The sequence below is a fragment of the Corylus avellana genome, chromosome ca6 (assembly GCF_901000735.1).
Source record: "Corylus avellana chromosome ca6, CavTom2PMs-1.0".
NCBI classification, from domain to species: Eukaryota; Viridiplantae; Streptophyta; class Magnoliopsida; order Fagales; family Betulaceae; genus Corylus; species Corylus avellana.
In genome coordinates this window covers 8,332,184-8,347,492 of record NC_081546.1, presented here as the reverse complement: position 1 = coordinate 8,347,492, position 15,309 = coordinate 8,332,184, and the positions used below count along the sequence as shown (strand labels likewise).

The 15,309-nt window shown below is 34.1% G+C and overlaps 1 protein-coding gene across 1 annotated transcript; it reads right to left on the bottom strand.

The window, feature by feature from the left end:
• Nucleotides 1–4,468: 4,468 nt before the first annotated feature.
• LOC132185805 (histone deacetylase 2) lies at nt 4,469–11,742 on the bottom strand. Its single transcript, XM_059599597.1, has 13 exons — nt 11,446–11,742; nt 11,312–11,367; nt 7,987–8,104; nt 7,715–7,777; nt 7,332–7,400; nt 6,512–6,678; nt 6,325–6,389; nt 6,202–6,248; nt 5,825–5,869; nt 5,673–5,723; nt 5,294–5,380; nt 5,022–5,109; nt 4,469–4,868 (listed from the first exon to the last, which is right to left on the bottom strand). The coding sequence occupies exons 1-13, from the start codon at nt 11,548–11,550 to the stop codon at nt 4,774–4,776; spliced, it is 1,056 nt and encodes a 351-aa protein (XP_059455580.1). The 5' UTR covers nt 11,551–11,742; the 3' UTR covers nt 4,469–4,773.
• Nucleotides 11,743–15,309: the final 3,567 nt, after the last annotated feature.

Below are 15,309 nucleotides of genomic sequence, written 5' to 3'. Positions count from 1 at the left end.
AGAGAGAGAGAGTGAGAAGGGAGTGAGCACCACACCAGGAAAAAATCATAAATAAAAATAAATAAAATAAAATAAAAATTAGGGACAAGGGTAAAGAGTAACCAAGGAGCTGGGTTAGGGTCAACTGCAACTCATTATTGTAGATCACGAAAGGAAAGGGGTTCCCAATCAAAGACAACTTCTTCATCTACTTCACCGTCGGGGATCGTGGGAGTAATTTAAACGAGAGATAAACATTAATTTCAATTGAGTTGAAACTTTTAATTTCATTCGTACCATTTTTCCAAAAAGAGTATTGCCAGCAGCAAGCTCTGCAACTGCAATCCTACGAGCCTACGAAAGATTTTGACTAGCAATCAGGGTCAAAGGTTTTTTTTTTTTTTTTTTTTTTGTTCTAATTTTTAATTTGCTGTTTTTATCGCATTAAAATACTTTTTTAAACAAAAACAATCTATACAAATTTTCTCCAAAGAGAAAATTTTTTCTAACCGAGTTCAATAAGTGACAAGTGTCATTTAATATCTTTGAGTTTCTCAAAAATTAATGTTTAGGTTCTTAGATTAGTAAAATGTCAATAAATGATTCTTAAAAATATTTAAAAAAAGAAAAAGAAAAGGGAGAGATGACACTTGTCACCTATTAAAGTAGGTTAAAGCAAATTTCATCCAAACTGATTTGGAGAAAATTTCTATCCAAAACAAAAAAAAGTATTTTTATCCAAAAAAACATTAACAAACAGAGCAGATCGATTTTAACGGTTCTAAATATTTGCAATACTTTCTATAACAATATCTATCCAATACTCATATGCTTTATTTGTTTGAGTACATAAAATCAGTCTACATTTTAGATAGATAATAACTTCCATAAGGTCTTGGTATAAACTAAGGCTTTTGTGGCCTTCAATAAGAGGGCAACACATCAGCGTGGAATACTATAACAAAAATACGGTGTTCCATTTAATATGTTTTTTTATAATACTTAAAACAAAACACCTTTGGGAATAAACTTTTCATATTTTTCTCCAAGACCCACCCCAGCCACCAACTTGCCGCCGAAGATGACGTCGAAGTCTTCACGTTCTTCATCACCTGCCGGCCCACCTTAGTCTTCACATTCCTCATTCGCGCATTCCCTTGAACGCCATTGTTTTTACCCTCACCATCATTCTCTACACCCTTTTCACACCCCAAAGGAAAACAACCCCAACCACAATGGTAGTACTTCTCCTCTCCCACCAGCACGCTCTGTGGTGGCGATTTGATCGACACCCCATGAAAGGCTTGCTGACAATTCTAGCACCCCAAGCAACACTTCTCGCAAACCTTCTCGTACTCGTACATGCAGCAACAATATGGACATCGGGTCCAGAATGGTGTTGCTCCTTCTCGTTCTCTGTTGCTACCGGTGAGAGAGAGAGAGAGAGAGAGAGAGAAAGGGCACCAGAGAGAGGGAGATGGAGCACCGTTCTCTTACCCAGCGTTTTCTGTACCAAACAACATCATCTTCGGCATTCTCTGTACCAGCCGGTGTCATCGCTGGCGGCAGGTTGGTGGCTGGGTGGATAAAGGCCTTGGTTTGTGCCAAGACCATATAAAATTTATTCTCTTTTAGATATGATTAATGAAACAGATTGTGAGGTTTTTACATGGATTAGTAAAATTGGGATGGCGTGGCATCTAAAATTAGTATTTGAATTAACAATAACTTGTAAAGAAGAAAAAATAATGGCTAATTTTTCATTGCCATATTATTCCAGTTCTATACTAAATATCATTTTTCTGATTAATATGTCTCGTGCAGTTCAAATAAAAAGGATGAATTGGAATAATAGTTTTAAATGGATAATATTTCCCCAATTCCTTGCAATCCTCCAAAGAATACGAGCATGTAGTGTCATTTCCTAGTACACATTTTATTTCACTAAGTTATGCAGATTAATGCATGCATTGTATAAGTTGTAAAAATACTTAGCTAAGGCTAAATTTGAAAAAAGACAAAAGAAGTCAATGGAGTCTAGATGTGAGATGAGACAGTATAAAAAGTGAAAGAGAAATTCTACTTCTAGACATTGTATTAATGCATATAAACAAGCATTTCTCAAGAATTAAACATTAGTAAATGAAATTTACAAACAATTATGAATTAAAGAGTTATTGAGAAGAGAAGTATTATTAAATTCATAAGTTGAAGCCTAGTGATGTTCTTTTAAGGGTCTGTTTGAATGTGTGTTTGAGGGGTTTAAAAGTGTGTTTAATATTCAAAAAATTTAAAATATTAAATTTAAATTTAATCTTTTTCATTCTATTTATTTTATTATTAATTTTTTAATAATATTATTTAGTATTAAAAAAATTCACCATAAAAGTAATTTTACTACAATTTATTAGGAAGGAATGGGAGGGAGTTGGGTTGGTTAAGAAGGCTTGAGTCCGGTGAGATATGGATTAGCATTTAGGAGCTTTGTTGGGACCCTCACATGTGGTCCTCTTGCAAGTTGCAATGTTCTACTTTCCCATTTTCTCATTTTCAACGTTTATCAATCCTTATTTATTTATTTATTGTATTTTTGTTTTGGGCAGGATACAAAACAACGTCTTGATCTGGCTTGGAATCTACGGTTGCGAAATACTGAAATGAAACCTTATTACATGTTGGGTTTTTGTCGTGACGAGGGATGGGTATAAATGCTGGGTTCAACTCTAATTTAATAAATTTAATTAAACGGATTAGATCGTCGATTTTAAACCATTAATTTCATAGTGGGATTATGTCAAATTTGAGAATCATGTTAAAAATTGTTGGTCTTAATATGTTGTGTGTCAAGATATGTGTATAAAAAGATTATATAAGTTAATTGTAACTCGACTTGTTAAATTAAAGAAATTAAAACTTTCAATTTTAGGCAAATAATTTTATTTTAAATTCGTATATTGCACCTTATTAATTTACAGCCCTAGTAGCAGCTAGAGCCACAGGTAATCAAACACGGAAGAGACAGAAAATTAGAGGACACTGAATTTGAATTATTTTTATTTATTATTATTTTTTTCAGATAACTTCGGCATATTTTTGCCATAAAGATGTGAAAAGAATCGTATTAAAGGCAGAAAAATTGTCCCTCATCAAATCCTATAGAGATAGCCCGGCATGTTTTTTTTTTTTTAGAGATGTGGTAGTGTAATACAAAAATTATTTTTTGCCCATAAAAATTTTAGGTGGCAAGAGGTCACAGACTCCATTAATAGGTGGAGCCACAACAACTATGAATGGGTCTGTAATCTCTTACCACCTAGGACTTTTATGACCCAAAAATAATATTTTTATTGCACTATAGTATTTCTCTATTTTTTAAGGGGCTCATAAGAGCCTATCCAAAGGGGAAAAAAATAAAGAAAAAGAGAAGAAGTTTGAAATATATTTTTTATTTCCGCAACTACTAAAAGTCTAAAATTCACATTATTTTACAAAATGTCTTGCCAAGGGCACCTTTCAGCAAGGTTAGGTAAAATATTAACTAATAAAAAATGAAATTATTTACTTTACCTACTCATTTTTTAATGCACACTCCAACATATTATTTATTCTTTTTTCTACTTTCTTTAAATATTATTTCTCATTTTTATTTTATTTTATTTTATGTTCTTTCTAACTCTTCTCAACTTATTCTCTAAAAGTAGTACTGTTCAAGCGAGCCTGCTCTGCCCTTTGACCTTTCGCCCTTGTTATGAGTGGATGGCTTAGCCCGTAACAAAGGCGCCAACCAACCCTTCGAACTATCCGACCATAATGGGGGATATCATGGGTGGAGCTACACGGGGTAATTCATTGCTTCCACGTATGCTTAATGTATATAAAAATAAATAATATTGCATATCAAAACGACGTCATTTTGTTGTTTAATACCAAAACGACATCATTTCGGCTAAGGTTAAGACATTCAGTATAACTAGAAGGTTAGTGGCTTCTGTTCTTTAAGTTTAGGGTTTCATACTTTCACTTTTACTTTGTCTTTTTCATTTCTCATTTCATTCGACAGCCATTGGCCCCTCTCACGTTACAACTTTGACTCCCTCTACCCCTCGGTGCTACTACTCACTGCCGTTCTGCCGTCGACACTCAACACTAGTACTACCTATTATTTATTTATTTTTGTAGTGTTTTTGTAGATTTGATTTTGCTTTTTCAAGGTTTCTTATGGGTTTTTTTTTTTTTTTTTTTTTTTTTTTGTTTATTTTTATTTTTATTTTATTTCCTCCTTTCTCTCTTTGTTTTCTGTGTGTAAGCTTGTGTGAAGAATCTAAGCAGCACTACGCTGAGCATGAGGCTTTCCGCAGTGCCTGAGAAAGGAAGGTGAATCTAGAAAACTTTAGGGATTAGTACAAGCTGTCTAGGATGTGGGCGCTTTTACAAAGGTCGTCTCTGGATGTAGCTCATGTTCACTAAAGAAGTGTCAGATAGAAAGTAGTGGGAGAGAAATGCAATTGATTTTTGGCATTAACAACCGTAAAGGAAACACGCTTAGCAATCTAGGCAGATGAGCACAGCCAGATCCGCCCAGTAGGATGGGAGTGTAGTATTTACTATTTAGCATTACTCATTTACTATACTCTCAATAACATCCCTTTCTTCTCGTTTTTACATTTGACAAACACAAAAGTATAGAGATCAGCTACACAAACTCGTTTCATATGCATACTTGCAGAAACCCATACCATGGATCCTTTGGTGGTAATTCAGCCTTCTACGTGCCAGCACAAGGTGATGAACACTTCATGCGCCATTCTTACCCATATCTATCAGGCATTTCTGTGACAAGTTTATAACGGAATCTGCTATGATTCTGGCACTTGACTTCATGTAACCACCTGAAACAATTAAGGGTTATATATATATATATAAAAGTGTTAGTCACTTAAAACACACCACATCATTTGATGTGAAAATCTAGTGTGAAGAGTAGCATTATTCTGCAAAAATGAGCCTAGAGAGAGAGAGAGAGAGAGAGAGAGAGAGAGAACCTGATGTGAGCATGACAATAGGTATGTTCCTCTCACGAGCAAACCTAAAAACTTTCTCATCTCTGTTGGCAATCCCATTAGGACTGATCTGCAAAATAAAGCAAAATATAGGAAACGATGGAAGAAACAACAATAAGAACTTTTGCACCAAACACTTAATTCTTGTTTTTTACACACAAATAAAGAAATAATTAAAAGGAATGATCAAGCAAATGAAATTAAGAGAGCTTTCAATTTTTTTGCAGACCAAAACAGGTCCAAGGACAAATTACCTTCAGCATGCCTAGTGGATCACCATCTAGAATATCAGTTCCAGCATTGTAAACCACCAACTCAGGATCAAACATTCTCGCAGCAACCTAGTATTCACTTAAGAAAATTCTCAAAGATGCAAGAAATACATTTATAAAATTAATTGAAACTTAAAGCTGACTCTCCATATCAGGCACAACCTCAACACCGAGGGGGTTCGGGGAAGACATGAATATATCATGACAGCACATGAAATGCAAGTGATACACGCTGATAGGCCAATAGCTCCACATAGTGGCACATAACAAGGTTTTTTTTTTTTTTTTTAATTGAGTTTACTATCAAGCAAAAAATAAGAAGTCAAGCATGTTGACGACAGAAGGAGGAACAATTTTATACCTCAAGTGCTTCATCTAATTTCTTCAAGTACTCATTTGTTGTGGTCCCACTCTATTGACATTCAGGAAAAAAAAACTATTATAGTAGGCCTAGAAAAAAAAAAAATAATAACAACTACAATCAAATTCTACCAAAAGAAAAGCACAGCTTACCATTACTTCAACCTTCTGATCAATGTATCTCCTTGCCTCATAATCCTAACAAACGAAAAGATTTAAAGAAATGCAAACATAGAGGAGTTATCAGGATATGATTCAATACAAAATAATATTTATGCTCAAATTGGAATATAAAAACAGATGGCGTGACAAATTAATTACAAAGACCTACAAATATTTTTGGATTAAAAAAGAAAGAAAGAAAAGATCACGTTTCTATTTTCTAGACCAACGAAAACAATTTGCTACACAAAAGTAGGATTCATGATTTCCCTCTACCCTTGAAAACCCCCAAAGACTACTCCTGCATGATAGCTAGCACCTTAAAGTAAGCAAATAAATAGTAATAACAACTAAAGCAGGCAACTTACAAATGGATATATTCCCGGGTTGTACATATCCAGAATATAGACTCGTCCTGTTTGTAAAAATTCTATCATTGACATTACAAAAGAGAGTGAAACTAAACCACGGGGACAAATAAGTAACCATACTGTCGCCGGCAAAATCCAGTTCATGGCCATTTCCTTGATGTGCATCAAGATCAATTATCATCACCCTGTAACAAGACAAGTAATAAAAGATCCCATCTCTCAACATCTAATCTAAAATTGAGGTTCACATTCCCAACTGATAATTGCAAGGTTTGCATCTATTTCACCTTAACCGCAACTCTGGTACCTTGATATATTTAACTGTACAAAGGCGTAGTGCACGCAAAGAGAAATATCTGCATAAGCACAAAATCCACCTCCTTTTTCCCCAGAACAATGATGAAAACCTCCTCCAACATTGATGGCCCATCCTCGCTCTTTTGCAAGCTTTGCAGCCAAAATAGTCCCTCCCACCTGTAATGCATATGATCTACATAACCCTACTCTGCAGGAAAAAATTAAAGGGAAACATTACTTACCCCGCCTAATTACCAAGTGATTTACAATGATCCTCTTAAACTTTAAAAATTTGCAATATGTGTTTCTAATATATCAACCCTTTCAGTTACTCCCTACCATTAAAATTTTTTGTTAACTTAAACAACTAACATGAAAAATGTTCATTTTACCCCTATAAATTTATAAAATACAATTATACCCTTAAATTAAAAAATATATAAAAATGAAACTATAATAAAAATTCAAAAAAATACATATAAAAAAAAAGTAAAAAATTCAGATTTTTTTTTTTTCGAAAAAAAAAAAAAAAAAAGAAACTGACCCACGGACATGCCATGGGTCACTCAAGACCCAAGACGCACCGTGGGTCTTTTTCTTTTCCTTCTGTTTTGTTTTGTTTTTTTTTTTGTTTTTTTTATAAAGGAGGTATTTTGGGTACTGATTTAACTGAAAATCATAACAAAAGAGGCTGATAAATTGAAACCCCACATTGCAATTTTTCAAGTTTAGGGGGGAAATTGCTAATTGCTTGATAGTTGAAGAGGGTAAGTAAAATTTCCCCAAAAACAAATAAATGATGAAAAGTCAAAGGTAGATAAGGACTTTACCTGATTGCGAAATGGGCAAAGAACTTTCTGCTGCACAAGACAGTTGGGAAATAGTGCAACAGGAGGGACCTATAGTGTAGTAGTTCAGATTAGACAATGATCTTAACGTATAAGAAAGAACAGTCTTCAACTACAAAAAACTCGGTTATGAAAGATGTATGGGAACCAAAACAACCATTTTGTAGTCTTTCACCTAGCAACATACTGGTACATTATTTTTCTATCAGGTTCATGACTTTTAGGGAGCTGCCTGTGGAAAGACCATATTACTTTTTTATTTTCAGTAGATTCGGGGAAAAGCAGGTGATATTCAGTACAAGCTAATAATTTCTCTAAGAAAGCATGTATAGATGATAAATTAGACTCAAGGAGTGACACATTACCTCAATTATCCTGGCAACATTGTCACTGCTCTTTAGACTATTCAAGTACGATTCTGGATGTACCTGTTCAACAATAACTGATCAGCTAGCATATGGATAGTGAAAGTCACACATGCTACTTGTCTTACATTAATAGGTCATCCCAACGACTGCTTTTTGCTCAATTCACAGATATCAAGTAACAACACCAATATAAAAGAAAATGAAGAATATACAGTAGCATGATTTAAAGTATTTGGTAGGTCTAGTGTCAATGATACTATGGACATTACCACAAGGAGGTCATCCTTTGAAGCTTCCAGAGGCTCAACAATACACTTTTTGTCCAGAGCACCATCAGAGATGAGGAATTGACATATGCGACCCCATTTAGATGAATCAAATGGGTGCCTACATAAATTACATATATAATCAAGGCCAAGATTATGGTTACCAACTTGGATCCAGTCCAACACTTAACACCAAAGATACGGAAACTCATATTTTTTTCAATGGCCAGCAATAGCTCACCAATTTATAGTCACAGAAGATCATGCAAAACCATGACATAATTTCTACCATTTAGGGCCACAAGTAATAAACCTATTTAGCACAATAATACCTTAAGAAGCATTGTACTGAAGCTCATAAAAATGATATTTAACGGACCATGGTATTACAGATAGATTGTGATAACTGATAAGAGAACCCACAGTTCACATACCAAAAGTTTTTCGAGTAAAATTGTCATATTCTTAGAATAGAATGACTTAGCTTCCGATCTGATGTATGTCAAGGGATCAAGATGATAGGAGCCACCATTATTTGTTTTCCTGCCTAACAAAGCTTAACATATAAGAACTGCTAGACTAGGACTTGCGTTCAATCTCCACAAGATAAATGAGGCAGGCAGCTTGTTAACATGAACCTCAAAAGACTGATGCCTTCAATGCAAAAAAAATCAATTTACTAAGTTTTTAGCAATTCCAAGAGTTCACAAGTACTGACCTTTGCCTCAAGAAATTAGAATTTTTAAAACAAGTTAAACAGTTTTAAAAGTTCCGTATTGTTCATCCCGACAAAGAGTTGGTATTAAACCAAACACACCAAAAAAAAAAAAAAAACCCTTTTGAAAAAATCAAAATTAAACACAATATTATCTTAAACTTGGTTTTTCAAGATGGAAGATGGAGTGAGCATGATGTTGTGGGGATGAATATATAGAAATTATTGTTATGCATCCCATTCAAGACTGGCAATGCCACCCTGGAATTAACAATCTTCTCGTGCTTCTAATTGGAGGAATTCCAATAGCCATGCCTATAGTTCTGTCAGTGACAATGGGTATTGGTTCTCATTAATTATCTCAGCAGGGAGCTATCACAAAGAGGATGACAGCAATTGAAGAGATGGCAGGCATGGAAGTGCTTTGCAGTGACAAGACTGGAACTTTGACATTGAACAAGCTTACTGTGGGCAAAGCTCTTACTGAGGTTTTTGCAAAAGGAGTAGATGGAGATACCGTTGTTATGATGGTAGCTCGAGCCTCTAGCGTGGAAAATCAAGATGCAATACATTCTGCTATAGTTGGGATGTTGGCTGATCCAAAGAAGGCATGTGATGGCATTCAAGCAGTACACTTCCTCCCTTTTAATCCCAAGGATAAGCGAACAGTATTGACTTATATTGACCGTGATGGTAAAATGCAGAGAGCCAGCTAAGCTGCACCGGAACAAATTCTAGACCTTGCCCATAATAAGTCGGACAATGAGCATAGAGTTCATGCTGTGATCAATAAGAGTGCAGAGCAAGGCTGATGATCTCTTGCTGTAGCATACCAGGAAGTTCCATAAGGAAGGAAAGAGAGTGCTGGGGGGGGGGGGGGCGGTAATTCATTAGTCTAATGTCTCTCTTTGAACCCACCTAGGCATGACAATGCAGGGACACTAAGAAGGGATTTAAATCTTGGAGTGAATGTGAAAATGATTATAGGTGATCAAATTGCAATGGGAAAGGCAACTGGACGTCTGCTGGGAATGGCTACTAACATGCATCTTGCATCTGCTTTGCTAGGACAGGATAAGGATTAGTCTATTGCAGGTTTACCAATTGATGAGCTGATAGAGTGTAACACCCAAATTATATTGGAAAGATAAATAGTCCACATAGAGTGGGTGGTTTATAAAGACACTCACGGATGCTAAGTCTCATATTGCTTACTTACTAGTAAAAATGGACTTTATAAGTGATTCTAGGGAAGTTTCAAATTAAGTACTCATTTTGGGATGATAAGCCAGCATTTTTCCTGAGTTGTTACATAGAGAAAGCCGATGGCTTTGTTGGTGTTTCCCTAAGCACAAATATGAAATTTTAAAGTGCTTGCAAGCTAAGAAACATATTTGTCGCATGGCGGGAGTGAATGATACTCCTGCCTTCAAAAAAGTAGACATGAGGAAATCTCCCTGATATCAAGATTGAGAATTCCTAGGACCTTGGGGACAAGGTCCATTCAAAGGGCAATTTTTTTTTTTTTTTTAAACATAATCACCCCTAAGTATACATAATACAAAAGGAAACATCTAGCTACAAGGAGCAAAAAGAATACGTAAATCACTATAACTAATCGTCAAAAGAGATACATAAGTAGTTGTCCACAAATACAAAGTTTTGAAGAATAAAGACTTAATCTCCTCCAATGTCCTTTCCCAATCCTCAAAACTGTTGTCATTCATTTTCCTCCAAATACACCATAAAAGGCACGTAGGCACCATCTTCCACACAGCAGCACTCCGTGGGCTACCAGAAGTCCACCAACAAGCATACAGATCGACTACACGTTTAGGCATAACCTAAGATAGTCCAAAACGACTAAAGAAAGCAATCCAAATGGCATAAGCCAAGTCACAATGAAGAAAAAAATGGTCCACGGACTCCCCATTTCTCTTACACATGCAACATCTGTCCACCACAATGACCTACCGCTTCTTGAAGTTATCCATGAAAGGAATGTTACAGAGGGAATTAGGGTGAGATAGGCTTAGTTGTGCTAGAGTAGGATTTTTCATTTAGTAAGGATTAGTGGGCATTTTCATATTAGTTTTTCTCGTTTTGGGATTTGGATGACTTTTGTCATTGTTATTTTAAAATTAGGTTTATCATTAGTTGGGTGTCATTTATCTTTTCTAATTGTAAATGTCTATTTAAAGACTTCAGAATGTTAAATAAAATTATTGTGGAAATTCTATTTGACAACGTAATTTGTTAAGATGCCAGTTCTCTCTAAGAACCTACCCAAAATTATCATGTTACGTGCTTGAGAAAATTGAGCATGTAACAAAATACTTAACGTGATGATTACCCCTTTCTGATTTTATTCAACCATTAACATCCAAGTTTGCCTCAATTTGTGCAACATAACTCACTAGAAACAAGAGATAAAAAAAGAAAAGAAAACAAAAAAAAAATTAACTGATTAAGACTGCAATTAAAATCGCATATAATGCATTCAAATAACAAAACCCCTCAAAACCACCAAAACTCACTAAGCAAACATCAAATACTTTACAAATCTCAAAACACAGCAAAGAGTAAAAAGAAATTGAAATTCAAAATTCTCACAGCTTCTCTATGCCAAGAAACGCTATATCGTACGACGCCGAGTAAACAATTGGAACCTGATTGATCAAAACTCTTAGTCCAATAACAAAATTCAAGAACACATAAAAACATTCCATATAAACCTAGAATTTTACCTTTGGGAGAGGAACATCAAGGTATAGCTTGCTCTTGAGAATTCGGCTGCGCCGGAGAGTTTCCTCGTCGCTTGTGGATGGAGAAGATGAGGAGGAAGAAGACATTGCTCGAGAGCGACTCGTGGACTTGCAGAGAATACAGCAATATATAGACCGAGATAGTTCAACGTTGGCGAGGTGAAAAACACGAAAATGGTTGCTTTGCAGAGATTCCGAGCTTTTATTCGGTTGAAATTGGCATGACTCGTCAAGTGCTGCAACTCGGCTCTCGGTGCTCGAATACGGAATCCAATCCACCATTTGGATTCGTTCGGTTTAGTTTTGACTTATTTTAATGTATAAAGTCCAACAAACTCTCTCAAATTACCATCATTATAATCTACCCTCTAAACCATTAATTACGATAATTTATCCCCAAACTATCAAAATAATAACAATATACCCCTAATACTATAAACATGACGAAATTACCTCTATAGAATTTTTAATAAGACAAAAATATCCTTAAAATTTTGAAAAAAAAAAAAAAATTTAATATTTTTGTTCCTATTTTAGTAAGGGTAATTTCGTTCTTTTGTTAAAATTGTGGGTATATTGTCATTATTTGGTAGTTTGAAGGATAAATTGTCGTAATTAATAGTTTGATAGGTAAATTGTCATTGAGGTGGTAGTTTGAAAGAGTAAAGTGAACTTTATCCTATTTTAATTTTGGTTTAAAAATGATGAGAAACCAACATGTGACTAATTTGATAAATTTAAAATTAAGTCGATAATTTTTGTCTTTCCGTTAAATAAATGACAAAAATAACTTAAAACATGTAATTATATTTCTTTCATAATTTTTTTTTTAATTTTTTTTTAATAATAACCCAACTTAGCCATGGCATTGGCTGTGGGTGGTTGGATTATTTCTTCTGAAAGTTGGTAATTTAAATTGACATTTTTTTTTTTTTTTTAAGATTAAGGTTATGATTGTAAAAGTTATTAAATATTAAGGAAAATAAGTGAAGTTTTTCCAATATTTTTTTTATTGCACTTGTAAGAAGAAAACACAAAAACAAAAAAGATGAAACTTCACAAAGGATCTATAAACTATCACGCATTTTGAGAAGACTCTCTTAAATTTCACCACTCAAACTTTAAATTTGATGTGATTTACTCCTCTAATTTTTTTTTTCCGTTAAACCCTAATGGAAACCCCTAAAAAGACCAAATTACCATTCGATTTTTTTTTTTTTTAAAAAAAAAAATGAAGAAAAAAAAAAGGTCACAAGGTTACCCAACCCTGGGTAATCTTGTGATTTTTTTTTAATAATAACTTTATTTTATTTTTAATTTGTAATTTAAAATTAAGAGTAAATTTGAAATTTTTTTAAAAAGTTAAGGGTATAATGATTATTTGATCACTTTTTTATGTTTTAAAAATGGTGGATGAGGGTGCATTGTATCAAATTGAAAGTTCATGGAGTAAAATTGAGAGTTTCTGAAATTTAGGGGAGTCTTTTCAAAACATTTGATACTTCAACGGTGTAAAGTGAAGTTTTCAAAAAAAAAAAGTTAAGAGGTCGAGAGGGAGAGGGTTGAGAGGCGGTTTGTGTGGCTCAAAATCTCCTTAAAGGGATGGTTGATCATACCTTGTGTTGCCTAGGAGGTTGAGTATTGAATGGTACATTACTCGGCACCCGCTCCTCCAACATTATGGTGCGACATTATTGATGCCCTCGCACTTGCTTCTAATCTCATTTATCATGCTCACACCAATTGGCTGATGCTTTCACCAAAGGCTTGACATCCTCTCTGTTTTGTATGCTACGTGACAAGCTTAAGGTGGTTGCACCCCTTTAAGCTTGCAGGCGGCTCTTAGAGATAGTGATCTCGCTTATCCACCAATTCCATAAATCAAGAGATTGGAGAGGACAACAAGCCTATTGATTTCCTTACTTATCATTCATTTGAATTCCTTTACTTGTATAAACCAGAAATCAATCCATTTCCTTGTTAGTTGTACATGATAGAAACATATTATTTCTTATGATGGCCGGGCTAGAATATTGGCCTTTTTGCCTGACCTGGTGTTAACCACTGTGCAACCTTCTTATATCATGTTCGGTTGGTAGGACACAAGAGTATGAAGGATTAAGAACCATAATATATATATATATACCCCAAAATATTTACCAACAACACATGACAGCCAAACAAGCTAAATCAAGATCCACTTATCAATACCCCAAGAGCAGCAAAGCTCAACATTTCTAGCAGTAAACCTATACTTGCCTTTTGTCCAAAGCTTAACTCTAACACCCCAATGGATTTGCTACAAAATTTGCTCTTCGATCTGTACGAGGATGACCGCATGTCTGATTTTGTTTATGTTCCTCAATAAATTGTAAATTGTAGACCCAAAACCAAGTCTACAAATATTAGCTTGTAAAGTTTTATTCTTCCAATGATTCAACCCCACGTATAATAATAAGATGATTTTTATTGTCATATTAAAAAATAAACACTTAAAAGTATCTGTAGCATTTCTCAATCCAACAATCTTCTCCCGTACGTAATACAGTTGAAAGAGCAAAAACATTCTTAAAACAATTATTATATGTGAAGAACAAGCATTAGAAATATGTGTAGAAGGATCGCTAGCTTGTCATAAGTTCTTAATATAATAAGGATTTCTACAAATTATCAACGCTTGTCTATTAGTTTAATTAGACATCTATAGCATATTCGGATCTTCCACGTACCAGACAAATTAACATATCAAGGTCAAGAATTAACACAAAATATCAGTACTTGATCGACCATTTGTTGTACGTTCATGGGTGTTTATCTTCTAAATTGGTAACGTTTATTTCAATAGTGGAATTATAATGAGTTGGTTTTAAGTGATTGATTAGATATACAATCATTTCATTTATAAAACCTTAATAAATTTCAAAGTCTTATTGCTAATCAAGTACCTTGAATTGATTGCTGATCTTCTTGTCCCATTGCCCATTGGGTTCTGCTTTATCCTTGATTGGGACAGATTTGAGCAGTCTACGATCCTTTGTCATTATCAGGATTCCTCATCTATCTAAATCAACTCTATTATCAAGTTAATCTAGACCATTGGAGAGGAAATGAATTATTGAAACAAGATAAAGTAAGAAGAAAAAAAAAAGTTATTTTGTTTTCTCCTAGCATATTAATTGACGTGATACGATAAATCAATCATAATTAAAAAAAAAAAAAGAAAAAAAAAAATCGGAATAGATTAAGAATGGTACCCAGCTAAGTATGATAGGAGAAGGGTAATGATCCTTACAATTTCAAATTCTAAAATTATGTGCATTCATGCCGTTATTTGCATAGAATGAAAATGCTACCATATTAAAAGGTGGTATGTTACCAATGAGAATTTAATATATTTTCATCATGTTCGTACACTTTATATTGTAATATAACTTTGAGCCAAAAATAGTTTTTTGGTTTTATGAAGAAACGTATCACGGGAAGAAAAAGCCATTTGGGAAGAAAAATTCTTTTTTACTGCAACGATAACAAGCTACCTTTTTAAAATGTAACATTTCAAGCTGTTTAATGTAAGAAACAGCTTGAATTCACATAATTTTAAAAAGCTACGGGATATCTTGATCTCCCACAATGAGGATATGAAAGTAACCATCAACTATATATATATATATATATATATATATTTAAAAAAAATTAAGTACTAGAGTTGATGAGCACGTACTGTCACATGAACCTTGTGGAATGATGGTGAGATCGATGTGAGTGTATTATATATTATTGCTCAATCTTCTCACGTTTGTTTTTAAAATTTTAATTATTATTTTTAAATTAGGACTTTATTTCTTT

Coding starts and splice junctions, on each gene's coding strand:
- LOC132185805 (XM_059599597.1), bottom strand. CDS start 11,550: ATGTCTTCTTCCTCCTCATCTTCTCCATCCACAAGCGACGAGGAAACT. Junction 8,105..11,311: donor TTTCTTGGCATAGAGAAGCT/GTGAGAATTTTG, acceptor TAATTTATGTAG/GCACCCATTTGATTCATCTA. Junction 5,870..6,201: donor ACCCGGGAATATATCCATTT/GTAAGTTGCCTG, acceptor TTCGTTTGTTAG/GATTATGAGGCAAGGAGATA.